Below are 15,642 nucleotides of genomic sequence, written 5' to 3'. Positions count from 1 at the left end.
ATGACTATTGTGCTGGCCCCATTTTGCAAATTATATGAGGCGATCAAAGAAGAGGTGAAAGACAACACCGCAATTTTATCCAACATGATGAATAAAATGTCTCACGTTGAAAGCTATATTACAGCCATACAAAATCGTGCTACCTCTCCTTATCGCAATTGGGAAAGCAAAATCAGTAAACTCGAGAAAAAGATAGAAATTATGGAACAAATAAACAATGAGCAGAGGGCTCAAATAAACAGCCAAAAACCACAAATTCAGTTATCACAGCCCCAGCCGAAACTGATAGGAAATACCACTCAAACGCTGTTGGCGTGGAAAGAGCCAGTTTTCATTAACAAATCCACATCCAAAAGGCTTGACGAAATCCAACACCAGACAGTCGATTTAAGAAGTCCACCTAAAGACGAAAACCAGTCCCGAGTCCTAATAAACAGCAAAATAACGAAGGCACACCTGCAAGAAAAAGTAAATTTAAACAGTCAACAAAGTTGCATAAAAAAGGTAACCTCTCCCAAATCACCGCAAACGGCAGAAGAATTTATGCTACAGTCTGACCTAATGAATGTCGATCTATGAAGAAAACGAGCAAACAGAGAAAAGCAGAGACATAGAGCAGATAGGGCAAATTGTCGGACTACATTTACATCAAAAGGACGAAAAAGGGGACAATCGAGGGGTCAAAATGGAAATAAAGAGGCCACGGCGACACCGCAACAAAACCGAGGAGTCGTCGTCCCTAAAGAGAGACTTAGGACAGCTTCAGAAAAGGCAAGTACCAAGCCTAAAGGACTCAATGAAAAAAACAGCCCAGTGAAATTAAGAGCCCAAAGGGGAGAAAGAGGAGATCATAAAATGAATAAAGACGCACTAAAAGTGTTCAAGCTTGAGCAAAGAGAGATAGAGAGCGGCCAACTGATTTTGAACAGACCTACAATCATGAAGATTATGAACAAAACGAAATCTTTATACAAAATCAGACCAGCAGATGTGGTGTTAGTAGAACCATACCACAGAGAGAAAAGGGCCAAAGCCTATGTTCACATTAAAGCAGGAGAAACTGAGCGGATTGACCAACTGGCATACGAAGAATTAAAGTCATTGGGTTTTACCCTGACTGAGATCACAAAGCCAACGGAGCAAATATTGGCGAGTAAGAAAAAGGCTGATATCGCCATTAGATCAGTGCACTATAAATCAAGGATGGAAGACCTGTATCGCCAAAACCGCAGACAAGAGGCAGTAGAGAAGGATGGACTCAGAGGGCCCTTCCGTGACCACCACTGGGACAAGGAGATAAAGAAAACCACACGAAAGAGATATCACGACACTCGTGACGAAATCTGGTGACATTACAGAAGTGATCAGCGGGATAGGGTTTATAGTCGTTCTGAAAGTAGTCCGCCTCGAGGAAGAAAACCAGAGCAACAGAGTGAGGTCGGCATCGAAGCAAGGAGGAGAGACGATAAAAACAGTTCTCCAGACCCCAGAAATGGTGTAAAATCTGTAAACCAGGAATCAGGCCCCTGGAAATGGTTCACTCAAAAATGGAATAAAAACAACAAAAAATAGCAACGACCGGGGCCGTTCAACGTTGGCGATTTTACACTATGCTACGATGAGGAACGGCCTGAAATAGAGACCTTCACTCTGTGCTTGTGGAATACAAGAGGGTATGACCACTTGACAAAGGTCGGTGAAGTAAACCTGGGGTTTTACGATATGATATGTCTCCAAGAGACATGGCTGATGGATAAACCTGCATTGGACGGCTACACAGTTGAAATTTCACCGGCAGTGAAAGGCTTACTAGGCAGACCATCGTCTGGCCTGTTGGTGGCGATTAAAACGGGCCAAGGGTTATCGGCTCCAATTAAATGGAAGGAGGCATACTAAGTATTGCTGGTGTTGACCTCGTGGAAACAGATAAGCGACAAAAATGAAATCAGCTCTACAAAAAATGTAGCAATTATAAATTGCTACTGGAACCCTCAACGGATGTCTATCAAAACATTCTGTGACAACATGAGGGGTGCCATCGATAAATTGTATGAGAACTTTGACTCGATCGACATCATAATATGCAGTGACTTTAATGCAAAATGCAGTTTCCTAAGGCCCACTGGTTTGGGTAATGAAAAAGGGAACAGATCAAGAGAAGCAGCTTACGAACGAGGGAAAGCCCTGAACCAAGTTATTAAAGCAAGAAATATCCAAAACGTTGCCAATCTCTTCCCCTTACAAGTAAATCTCCCAACATGGGAACGAAACTCTGCAAACGCGACACTTGATTACATCTTTATCTCTGACGGCCTTACAGCAGGTATCACAAGCTTTAAAGTATTAAAAACAGAACACAGTGATCATAACCTGCTTACTTGTGTTTGGCAAGGCAGTAAACCGTCTAAAGAAACATATGGAACAACGCTCGACTTAAACTCCCAAAGAACAAGGCTTAAGATAAGCGAAGGGGACATCGCTAAAATCAAGCAAGGTTGGGTCGAAAAGGTTGATAAATTGCAGGAATCAAACCGCGATGAACGACCAAACTATTTACCCTTGTTATTGGCCTACGAGACCCAGGCTAAAAAGTCCACTAAGATACTCGGGACCGGAAGACATGCATTTAACAAAGCACTGGTTGACAAAAGAAAAGAGGTGCGCAAACGAAAAAGAATAGCGAAAAAAACAAATGCCTCCGCCGATTGGGAGAAATGGAAGCAAGAAACAAAAGGGTACAAAAACTGGCTAAAACAGCAGATAGCTTCCCAACTTCAATTAGATGCGGAGCTTATGATGTCCAAATTACAGACAAAAAAATCCAGTGAATTTTGGGGCCTTATAAAAGAAATGACAAACACTCCAGGCTCAGCGCAGACAAACGCGGTGGCCGAATCCAGCTGGATTGCTTATCTGACCAGAGAATTCAAGAGACCAGACGGCGAAGTGTACACGGAGATAAATCGGTCGAATTCATCCTGGATCGATGTATCCAACCCCAGTGAAATAGAAGCATCAATTACCAAACTAAAAACATCAAGAGCCCCTGGTCCGGATGGCCTTACTAATATGGACCTTAAGCGGTACCCGGAAAAATGGTCAGAATTGATTAGTAAAATCTTTCAGGAGTGTGGCAGAAAAAAAGATGATCCCCGAAACATGGCGAACTGCGATCATCGTCCCTATTTATAAAAAGGGAGCCCGAAATGAGCCAGTAAGCTATAGACCCATCGCTCTTTTGGACATTATATGCAAGATCTTTGCGACGCTACTTTTGACCCACTTTAAATCATGGGAACAAAACAGCCCGTCGAGGGACTTCCTACAAACAGGTTTCCAAAAAAACGGGAGCACATCAATAAACATCCTAATCCTCAACATCCTGAAAGCCAAGGTCAAGGATGGGGCGCCCAGGATTTTTTTGGCTTTCGTGGATCTATCGAAGGCCTTCGATAAGATTGATCGTAACAAGTTATGGTCAAAACTACACCACTGGAAATGTCCGGAAGAGGTGTTGGAGCCAATAAAAGCCCTCCACAAGAAGACAAAAATCAAGGTCAAACTGAATCAACGGGGTACATTATCTGAAGAGATTGAAGTCTATAGAGGCGTCAAACAGGGCTGTCCACTGGGCCCCCGCCCTGTTCAATGCATTTTTGGGAGATTATGGCCAGTCAGAAAGCAAAATTAGAACATTTCCCCCAAAAATAGGAAATACGGAGATCCCTCGCCTGTTGTATGCCGATGATGTCATACTAATCGACCAAACTCCAGTTGGTCTTCAGCGCAAACTGACTAATCTGGCAAAGTATATGAGAGAAAATAACCTGGAGATCAATGAGTCAAAAACCAAGATCTTGGTCTTCGAAAAAAGCAAAAAAAGAACAAAACAGCAGACATGGTTTCTGGAGAACACTGAAATCGAAACCGTAAAAACCATCAAATACCTAGGGATATTGATGGACTGCTCTGGAGTGGACAGGGCCTGGCAACTTCAACTATGGGAGAAAACAAAGCGGCTGACCGCCCAAATAAGAGCAGTGGACAGAAAATGCGGCAAATTCTCACTCATCCCAGCCATAACCTTCTATAAAACAAAGGTGGTCCCATCAATACTATATGGTGCCGAGTCATCGCTGTGTTTACCACATAAGCTATGGCCCAAACTGGAGGGGTACGTATGGAAAACAGTTCTGGGTTTACCCAAATCGACCTCCATGCCGGCAATTAGGCGTGAATTGGGCCTAGTTTCACTGACATCCATGGTGGATCAAAGCGCAATGAGGCTATTTAGAAAAATTATCATGTCTGACTCCCTGCGATTATATGAAATTCTGAGGAAAGAAAAGGAAAAAGGGAAATGCTCTGCCTTATCCAACTGGGCAGAGAAAAGAGAAAATGACCTAGCCCAAATAGCCTGCTCCGAACAAGACCTGAAGGAAAATCCGGATCGTGTCAAACGCAAAATGGAAGAGTGGGATTGGATCACCACAGTGGAAAAGGCAACTAAAAACAAACTTTTAGCCCCCCTACCTCCGACCTTCAACAAATTAAAAATGCCGTTAAAATACTGTCAAAAATTTCCGGATAAAAAACTGAGAAACCTTCTATTGAAAGCAAGATTGAACTTACTCCCTACGCGGGAGATCATGGCCATTCGTGACCCTAAGACTACAAAGTCCTGCCGTCTCTGCAAAAACCTGGATACGATTGAATCCGTCAAGCACCTTGTAATTAACTGTCCAATGACCAGAGAAAACAGAATAGCTTACCTTCGCCCTCTGCTAGACAACGCCTGGATCTTGGAGCCCGACGAGTGGTGGGATAGACTAATCTCAGGAGAGAAAACGAATTGGGCAGTGGCAATGGCGAAGCAAATAGAGCTAGCGATGAAAGAAATAAATACTCATAACACCTCAACGCAATCACAATAAAGGATAGACTTTCTTTCTTTCTCTGTCATCCACTTAAAGTCGCAACGCACATGGAGAGTGAGGTAGCGTTGCGTGAAGACTTTTCCTTTTCCTTTTCCTTGGAAAGGGAAGGAAAGTGAGAGGACAATTTTGTTTTACTTTTGATAAAACTCAGTTTTTCTTTATTTTTAAACTGAGTAAATGTTTCAATAAAAAAAAAAAAAAAAAAGGTTGGGTGTTAAAATGCTATTCTGATAACACAATTTAATTCTTGTACAGGGAGCCCAACAGCGAACCTAGAAGAGCTCCAATGTCTGTTATTTTATCCGGTCCGATAACACAGTGAGTAGAGCGCTTGCTTTGACATGAGTACGAAGCCTGCTGATGCAGGTTCGAATCCCGGCAGGGCGAAACTCAGCCTTTCATCCTTCCGAGGTCGATAAATGAGCACCACACACCGTGAATAAAAAGCAGCGCTCATATACCGGAGGGTTTGTAGCACTATATAAATGCTAAATTATTATTATCCAATTCCCCTTTCCCACCTGGCTGACCTGAGTCTTGCTGGAACTATAGAATCCGTAGGACACAGAGCAGTCAGTGAGGGACTGTAGGGTTCAGCAGCTTCCACAGATGGATAATGAAGAAGCGCATGACACCCACTACCTGCATACATCTTCCTGTAGGCTGACCGGTTGTCGGCTCTGTGGTGGCTGCTGGGTTTATTTGCGCAACCCTGGTGCCTTCTCTGAGCTTCCCCAGCTCTGCGGCAGCTCTGCGGCAGCTCTGCAGTCCGCTTCCTGGATCTCTGGGACTCCCAGAGGTTTGGTCCGCTCTCTGGGCGTGCAGTCCTGGCATTCTGGACCACCCACGGACTCTCTTCCCACCTGCTTGGCGTCCCAGTCAGCACCCGTCTGCACGTCGGGTTCCTCCTGGCTCTCACGGCTCATCCAAGGAGGGCTTAAGGCTCTATCAAGTCCATCTTTGGTTTTTATTCTGTCTCTTCCAATCAATGTCTCTGAACCACTAGACTGGTAAAAGTGGTTCTAATTGTGATTCGGGCTTGCTCCACACTTCCTCCCGGTCTCATTACTAAAGGAATGTGGAAAGTGGAAACTCACTAGGAATCTTCCTCGTCTCAGTACTTATCAGGTCCCAGTGCCGAAACCCTGCAGGAGCAGACGAATAGTCCACCAGACCCCTAAACTTGTTCACCCAGCAGTCAAAGCATACAATTTCTGAGCACAGCAGACCGGGGGAGAGGGGAAGTGGATAAAATAACAAATGGGCAGGTCTCCTCGGATAGCCTCAAATTCCAGGATCTCTCAGAATACGGGAACGGGCAATAAATACATCTAAGGTTAGACATTCATCTTAAAATACTTTAAATTATAACCCTTCTCCCTTAGATTACCTGACTACTTCCACCCAAAGCCTGGAGGCTAATCAAGGAAAAGCAATAGGAATCCTTGTGTGACTGTAACTCTGCTCTCTGCTGCTGCTCCTAAACTCTGATGCTTATATTTGACTTTTCTGGTCTTGGTCGTTTTACTTTGAGAAAAGTACACTTCGATTTCATTAAAAGAATGCCCCGGCTCTCCTAGTTGAAGAGATCTTCTTTAGAATCCTCAATCTTAGTCACTATTTTGGGAAACAGATTCTAAGACTTTTTACATTGGTTCTCACTGCTTCTTCTGACTGAACGTACAGAGCTCTACTAATTCTTTGACTATTTCACTTTGTTTGCATCACTTGCGCTCTGATTAATACGTGAGCGCAAACAAAATCCAAAATGTATCTCGGGGTTTAACACTCACTGTGTAGCTCCGCCGCGCATCGCTTGTAACTGACACCTAATACCTTGTCCTGAAACTTAATGTGTTGTACCGCTCCTCCTCGGTTGAAACTGACTTCTGCCTTCTCTTTTATCCGCGCCTGCCTCAACAGCTTGCTCGACTTCGTTTTTTCTTCAGCGCAGTTTGCAAGCTGAAAAGGAACAACCGACAAGGCTCCTCTTCACCTCCTATGTCATACCGCCTCGCGCTTTGTGGTCCTTTCCTCAAGCGCGACTCTAATGACTGACGCGCTTGCAATGAAATTCCATAACTATTTACAAAGCTTTAACGTTTGCGTGCAAGGCTTTATGAATTTGTACGCCTTTCACAGCTGCTTATGGAGCGCGCTCAGAATCACGTCCACTTAACTTTTCTTTAGATCAATATTTTTTCTAAGACCTTTTACAAGAAATTGTATTCTTAACTAATACTGACTAAATGTTACTGTTTTTTTCGGACAGATACTTCTTTATATAACGTACATGTCACTTTGCAAAACTTATTTTTAAATGACTTTTTCATGAAAACGTTTTCAGTCACTTATCTGAGTCTTGGTTCGCTGGCACTTCCTGGTAGATGTCGTCTTGAAATGTTGTTAATTGCTTCAGTTTACTTCAGTTTGTTCCAATGTTTCCTCCGGAGCTTCAAAGAGCTGTGACCTCTCTTGAGCAGATCTTGAATGAAAGGCAGTTAAGAACCTCTCCAGAGGTTCCAAACTACTTCACAATAGTCTCTGGACCAATAACTGCTGTGCAGTGAACTCTCCATCTTATGTTGGGACAATGGTTGCAGGCTGACAATGTAATTAAGGAAGAGTGCAGTCTAGCCCAACCCAAGCCCATTAATAGCTAACAACTACCTAGTTCCACCTAAGTTATTCCAAGTCTAAAGTCTCCTGTTAACCTGACAGTACTACATGAGTACTGGTGTGGTAACTCACTAAGAATCTCCCTTGTCTCAGTACTTTCTACATGAACTGCTTTAGTAAAGTACGAAGGTAGGAGAAAAGAGGAATGGGGTGACTGAGAAGTGGGGTAAAGGTGGGAAGGTGGTCTAGGGTCATGGGATTGGTGGAATACAGCGTTCCCCCAATGTGGTCATCACTGGTCCCAAAGCGGGTTTCCCACCTCCGTGGCCCCATGGGAAGGGGCTCCCCCTTCGGAAGCAGTGATGACATTCTGAGATTCGTCACAGGATGCAAAGCTTGATGGTCCACAGCTACAATAGCTTGGTGGTTGAGGGTGAAACAGAAAGAAGAGATGATGCAAGCTAGTTACTTGAACTCTTTGAATCAGTATATCACACAAAGATTTGGTCTAAGTGTTATATTGTATCTCTGCCTCGAACGAAAAGCAGTGAGTGGCATGTTCAAATAGGCAATTTGTAGAAAAATGTGTACACATCCAAGACTAATGTAGCTGCACTTCTGCATCCATTTTTAATGCTCACTATTGGTAATAAAGTGATTTTTTCATTGTTCTGCAGAACGAGAACTTGTGCTTGAACTGGAGAGGATGAGGACACATTATGGCATTTTACGGAGGGACAGGTCGCCGTCTCGCATGGACACATTTGTGAAAACACTAGAAGAAGAAAGAGATTACTATAGGAAAGAATTGGAAAATCTTCAGAAGACATTCAAAAGAAGATTCAGTCCATCTAATCAATCAAAAGTGGAACTAAGTCCATTCATTATGACTCCAGAAAAGGTAAGCACAGTTTTTGAGTGACAGGATAGCTTTTTCATAATTGTGCACATTCCAGAGACATAGTGAACAATGAACACTCTAAGAAAAATGAAGGTGTCTCCCCGACTAGGCCCCGGGGATCTGTCATCCAGGTGGCCAGGCCACGGCCATCGCTATTGGGTCCAGTTCCTGGGGGTGGACCAGTGAAGGCGGATTACTTGGATGGGGGGGTTCTCAGGGGGTAGAAGTGGGACAACGATGGCTGAGATGCGGTATCCCCCTTCTTATAACACCTTTTCCCCCTCCTACCCCATAGATACTCTAACACTGTACTCCCCCCCTTTCCGACATGAACACATTCGCACACCACGAAAGAAGACGGACAAACACCAGACCCGTTTACCTGACATGTCCCACCACAAGGGTCAAGCAAAGTCAGGCAATTGACCAGTGAATCTTACCCATTATTCTCTCTGCAGTTTGCCAGTAAATGTCTGGATAATCAGACTATTCGGATGAGGTTGTGAGTTACACCATTCGCAACCTCGCTACAATTGCCATTATCATCCACTTCTTGTTCAATTACCACACCTGGAGGACGGAGCTTATCTATGCTCAGGTCATGTGACACAAGGTCAGTCGGAATTAGTTTGTTTCTTGAGTTTTGTTGCTCGAGATATTGGTTAAATATACATTGATAAACAATCATATCCATGTGTTATCTACAGATACACCTCTGGAATCTGAATGATAATCATAACACCACAGTATCAGCCCTGAAGAAGGATTCATTCCGAAACGCGTTGGCATCAAAGACACAACAGCGTGGACACTGCCCACATACTTAGATCATCGTGAGGCATTAATACAGGACATAAAACAATTTGTTGCAAATTGAAATGCACATCAGAGACATTTGTGAATTGCCACACTCGATGCGATTAAGGAGTGTGAGAGAGATCCTCTATGAATTATATGTCGTGACGCGATGAAATATTAGAACCTATTATACTCTTGATTGATGTGTATGTTTGACTTGGACGAACAACTCGTCTGAGGTTCATTATGACATTTTACCTATGCATATATACTTGTTGATCTTCTTAGAATTTCCCCTTTATTACTTTGAATTTTGTATTTTGAATATCTATTCTCCACAAGGAATCATCCATTTAGAATGCGTTTATGCACGAGAATGTATTTGTTTTATTAATTGCTATGTAAATCCTCATGTCAAAAAGGAAAAGTTGATTGTTTATGGAAAACTTGGATTATGAAATGTGTATGTTTAGAAAATCTTAATGGGATATTGGTTTTCTCTAAATTTTCATTATAAAGTAATTCTGTTTGAAAATATCAACTGGTTCTCAGGGAGTCATTGATATTTCTTTTGAACCATTTAAATCTGTTAATCCTTGTCTTTGGAATTGATGGGATATATATCCCGTAGGAGTGCACATAGGGACTACCCGTCAGCATATGACAGGTCTTGTTGTAATTGACCAGAATCACACACACCTGACAGCCCTTTCCCACAGGGATAAAAGGTGGAGCACGAGAGCACAATACGAGCAAGGCAGACCCGCACGATGAGAGAGTTAACTCGACACAGCAGTTCAAGAGGAGGAAAAAGACGGTGCAAACCAAGAGGGTGACAAGGAGAGAAGTGACCTTGCCCTTTCCGACCAAGGCTTGTGAAACCTCCATGAAAGGAAACGTAAGACCGCGAACAATAACCAGCCTGTGTTGCAGCAGATGTCAACGGTACACATAGTCCTTCTCCGCTGATAACCAAGCCGGGGAGAGACACTTGTCACCGTGGTACAGGCCTTGACTCCCGAGACAAGCAAAGCCAAGTGGTTCATCACAGCCAGTGAGTCGATGGGAGAACAGATAAGAAACCCAACTGTGTTGAACAAAAGTAGCAAACGGCTAATTGCAAAAAGTACAAAGAACTGTTAATATAAGAGGGGAAAACCAGCTACAGAGGGGTCAGGCACCAAGCGGGTGCTCACTCGGGAAACTCTAGGCGATTACCCTATTGTTGAAACTACCATTACCAGAAGGCCTTGGGAAAGGCGAGAAGAGGGTCAAAATAGACATACAGGGGTCTGGTAAAATCCTCCGTACAGTCGAAAGTCTTTGACCGGCAGATGATCGTGAAGCTAAGGGAAGTGAATCATGCATCTTGAAGAACTGTTCAAACATTTGTGTGATTGGCAAAGTTGGCAAGAATGAACCCGATGGAGGATGCTGATAAAGCGGGGGCGAAGCCTGAATTCCCGATAACTAGTATGTTAACAAGAGTGAACCCGGCAGAGGGTTGTCCACAGTGAACTATTTAAAAAGACATTAAGATTTGTGAATGTCACAGAGGAGATTGTGTTGAAAGCTGTAGTGAACCCGACGGAGGGAGGCAAGTAGTTGAGAAGGGTCTGAGCCCGGAAGAGGGGGATCCAAGGATGAGAAGCCATCACCCACCGACCTGTCAATGCAACAGAGAAAAGACAATAGAGAAAGTCTTTTGAATAGAGGCCAAAGTGAACCCGATGGAGGGAGGCTGAGATTCGAGAGGGGTCTGAGCCCAGAAGAGGGGGCACCCAGGGGTGAAGAAGTATCGCCCTAGTAAAATCAGAAGCAAGAACTGTTTGTAGATTTGAGCACAGAAGAGGGTATCCAGGGGTGAAAAAGCAATCACCCAATGTGCCTGCAGCAAGGAACTTTTGTTTTTTATTTTTGGAACACATCAGGTCCTCGGAGGAAAGAGACTTTCGGTAGAAAAGAGACTTAACCACTGAAGCTTAACTACCGAAGGTCCTGATACCTGAGAACAGAACTGTAGTCTCGTGCTGGGAAATCTCGAGCATTTGCTGTGCTCTGGAGTCTCGCCTTGTCCAGTGCTCACAACCTGGAGAAGGGAGACCCTGACTACCACATCTTGACTTATTATTTATGAACACTTCTTTCTTTCTTATGAACATTATCCCACACTCTATGTATTTAGCGTAAGAATTGGCAATAGTTTTTTTTTAGCATAGGCCCTTTTATTTGACAGGACGCCACTAGGACTGCCTTATTATTTGATGATCATAGCTTGCTCCCATCTTAGATTTAGGTTTAGATAAGGCGTTTTTCCAACTCGCATATACAGTTTAATAAACACCCTTGAACTGTGATCACTTGTGTCTGTCTTTACTGTTGCCACCATGAGTTCCTTACAGCACATGCAGGTAAGGATAACCTAACATACCACCTTTTCTTATAGCTTATGTTTAATGTTATTTAAGCTGCCCACCCATACCTGTGTGTCTGCGATTAAAGACCTTTTGTGCCAGAGCGGCTCAAGTGTTTCCCGATTCCTTGGCAACAGCAGACCGTACTTCGCTCACAAGAAGCAAGCGCTTGCAGCTCTCTTGATTTGCTGTTAACAAAGGGCCTTTTCCTTCTCCAACACTGCAGAACTACACAGGTGTGACTCCAAACCTGCATACAACAGCTTGTGGGGCTTCATACTGATGGCCAAAGGCATGGGACAAGTGCTGTGTGACTGTTAATCATTACAGCATGCTTGGCGCTCCTGCATAGTAAATAATATTTGTTCTCATGGCTTCAGCCCTGTAGCTATTGCTAAAGTGTTTCCAACATTTTAGTGACACAAACTCAGAGCACTTGGATTCTTTAGGGCATTGTGGCCTCTGAATTCCAGCTAGACAATTACAGAGACTGCTCTGTAGACCTGTAATTGGAAGCCTAGGTATATGTGAAAATAACCTATGCATAAATGCATAACGGGGTTACCAACATGTGCTTACAATAACATGTGTATGCCAAACTGTATACTGTAGTTGTGACAACAGTTGCACATAGTAATGACTAGTGCTATACTGTGGCTTTTACTTGGCTGCCTTTGGCGCCAATGGTAACTCACATGATATGAAATTTCCTACTTCAGCCCAGTGGTAAGAAGACATTTGGATGACTTACTTTAATTGTACCCTCCGGTCAAGCAACCACATCCAATTTGGGATTTGAATATTGTGCTTTTGACATAAGTCTTCTCTTTTCGGACTTTGCACCTAACAAGGCTAAACGTTGGTGGTCGTGTTTAATGGCTGGACACAAAATTAAACACAGACTCGCGGTGGTGAAGCTTTTGACAGAAGTCCTTTCGGAGAGTGGATTTTCTAAATCTTCCTTTTAAATTGTAAACTGCATTTTTTGTATGTTAAGCTGAGGAGAAGTAAGATCTTCCTTTTTGCTAAAAAAAAAAAAATGACTAAATTTTAATGCAAATAAATAAAATAATTCTTCTGAACCTATGACATCTGCAGAAATGAACCTAATCACTTGGAAAGTGCCCTTGCTGGGGGCTCTGAATTCTGCCAGACGTGTCAACGGAATTTAGGCTTTTTTATCCTCCGAACCTTACACAGTTTTCATAAGGACAAAGTGGTCCTATTGACACACCTAATGCAGTGTTTTCCCTCTACATGAACAAAGCGGTAGTGAGTACCACCTTTTTATTGATTAAATCCACAATTATTGGTGGAATCCACCCTCCATTGCCTGAACATAAGAAGGGCACTAAAATTTTAACTTTGACAGAATTAAACAGACCGAGTTAAATAAGTGAGAAAATCTGATGCATAATTTATTTGGTAGCTGAAATCCTGAACCCAACAAGGGACCACTGCCAGATGGCTAGTCACTGGAATGAATCATGACTATGCATTTGAGAAATGTTTCCCAGTGAAAGGAATCCATGACCAATCTAGCTGCGCAAACGCCACAGGTGTGGTTTATCCACATAAAGGCCCTTGGAATCTTAACAGCAAGGCAGCTACTTAGTCCACTCCTTTTAGCCTTCTGCAAACACGACTGCTTAGACACTATTGTGAGGGCTGATGCTAGATTTGGACAGGCTGTCCTGACAAATATTTCTCTACTTTGGCACGCCTTTTGTTTACGCTTAATTTAAAGGGGAAATTCTCTTTGCAGTGCAAAAAGGGTCTGGCCCATTTCATTGTGGTTGACTCCCCTTGAGTCCCGGTGGAAAGGGATTATGGACTAGAGTAGTCACTATGGTGAGTTACTCTTTCTATACAGGCCACCCCCATGACGGACCAGTCTCCTATGCCCTGTATGGTTTTGTCTCCATGTGCTGTTGTGTGGAACCTATGGAAAGGTTCTGAAGCTAGTCCCAGCTGTTCTTGTCCGTGGTGTCGCAACTCTTCACACTCCTAGGGTGTCCAATTTTAGTCCAGGTAAAGGTTCTGCCTTCTTCGATCGGCCCCACTCTAGCTGCTTGCGGCTCCTTGGCTGCTTTGCTGTCTCCTGCTGTACTGGCATTGTCTGTGCTGTATATGTTCTTGGTAAACTGGTTGTTAGGGAGAATTCTCTCATTAGGCAGAATTTCCTAACCTAGTGAGTCCCCCAGCAGCTTTGCTGGATTTCTGGAGTTTGTTTTTTCCTCCTGCCAAGAGTGAGACTCTTTTTCTCCCACTCTTGGACATGATTTATGGTGTTCCTTTAACGGATAATGTGTTTTATGGGCTATGGGGTCCTTTACTCCATAGGGTCTCATGTGTTTTTACTATGTGTGTTACACAGCAACCTCCGTGCAGTACCACATGGGTGTCATAGTGACACCCCACCATAGACTCCATATCCTGGGACTGACCACTGTCTCCCAGGGCATGTAAAGTCACCATTGGCTTTACTAGTCCCAAATTATTAACAGAAACCAGTACAAAACAATCATATTGTGGACGTACTGGTCGGGGCAATTCGATTGCCCCGGGGTCTGTTTGTCGAGGGGGCACGTCTCCGTCCCCCCTGATCGAGTTTTGGCTGGTGGCAGTGGAAACTTCTTGTTATATTCGACCGCAAATATTTTTCTATGGGATTTTCCCATTGTTCGAGGCTACCAACTTTAATGATTTAATTCTCCTAGCCTCGAACATACCACTGGTTTATTTAATAAATATTAATTTGCCGGTTGGTATTTTTTGCCAGGACTCGATTCTAAAATGGCGTTTGTGTTCTCTTCTGTGACTCCAACCCAAGTCGAGCCCTTTGTTCCACTTTTTGGCGGGCTTCTCCACAGAAGCCTCCAAAAGTGGTGGCACTCTGTCTGGGTACCACGAGGGGTGTGGGGGGGGGGGGTTTAGGCACCCTGGATTGAGTTACTTGGTAACTCAAGTTGCACTCTTGTGTGATTGGCCCAAGTGGTGAACCGGCCGGCTCACCACTTAGCATGTTTGATTGACAGCTAGGCTGAGTGAATGGGGATATGCTGCATAAAAGCAGGGCTTTGGGGACTGGAACTTCAGAAGTCGCCACAAGACCAGAGAATCCGACGAGGGAGAAGCTGAGCCGACCTACCACGACAACAACACCGGTGGAGCCCTGTGGAACCGACTCACCACTTCCCGACGACGGAGAAGATCTCCCGGCTGGAGAGGCTTCTTCCCCTGACTGGTGGGCAAAACCAGTTTTACCTTCTTTCTTCGCACCCCAGACCGGTTTGTGGTCGAACTGCCCGTGCCAAGCACCCCGGCGGCCGGATAGCCACTCACCACTGAACCGCGAATCAATGGACCGCTCCTAGTACCTGAGAAACTCTGCGGCTTTTCTTCCCTGGCAGTGCAACGGACACCTGTCTTCCTCCACGACGAGATCCTCTCTTCCCCCGGCGAAGCACCGACTTGTATCCGCTGCCAGGAACAACTGCCCCCGCTGGAGTGTTCTCACCACTTTAAGGTACCGTGTTCGCCAGGCATCCCTTTCTAAAGATTGCTACAAGGTAATAATAACCCCTTAACCTTCTGGACTGGGCTGGCCGCCTTGACCCCCTAACTGGTCCCTTTCTTTGGTCCAACTCCTTTTTGAACCATTAGAAGACCTTTGTGCACTGCAACCGTGTGACCTTGGACACATTTCGTTTCGATCCTCTTAAAGCGCATCCGGCCTACTGACTCTGAATTCACAGTTTTACTTTGCCTTCCTCTCTTGTTATGTTCTTGTAAAAGTGTTGGGATCTGTTTCAATTTGTTCTCTGCTTTTCTCTCCCTTTTTAAAAACGAACTATTAGAGTGCCATCTACGTTAAGCGCTCACCGCTGTCTGAAAATAAGTGGGGCTTGTCTAATATTCTTTTAAGGGAGTGTATATCTTTTAGTGACTCTTGAATATTTAGTGTTTTTGA

At 44.0% G+C, this 15,642-nt stretch overlaps 1 protein-coding gene across 2 annotated transcripts in view; it reads left to right on the top strand.

The window, feature by feature from the left end:
* Positions 1-15,642, top strand: part of CEP135 (centrosomal protein 135) — a 642,577-nt gene that overhangs the window by 205,004 nt on the left and 421,931 nt on the right. For both annotated transcript variants that reach the window (XM_069631620.1, XM_069631621.1), the window contains exon 11: positions 8,234-8,457. In XM_069631620.1, the coding sequence (XP_069487721.1) occupies positions 8,234-8,457 (224 nt within the window). The remainder of the gene's footprint in view (positions 1-8,233; positions 8,458-15,642) is intronic.

The sequence above is a fragment of the Ambystoma mexicanum genome, chromosome 6q (assembly GCF_040938575.1).
Source record: "Ambystoma mexicanum isolate Mex_15411 chromosome 6q, UKY_AmexF1_1, whole genome shotgun sequence".
Lineage (NCBI taxonomy): Eukaryota > Metazoa > Chordata > Amphibia > Caudata > Ambystomatidae > Ambystoma > Ambystoma mexicanum.
This window is presented reverse-complemented; position numbering and strand designations above follow the sequence as displayed.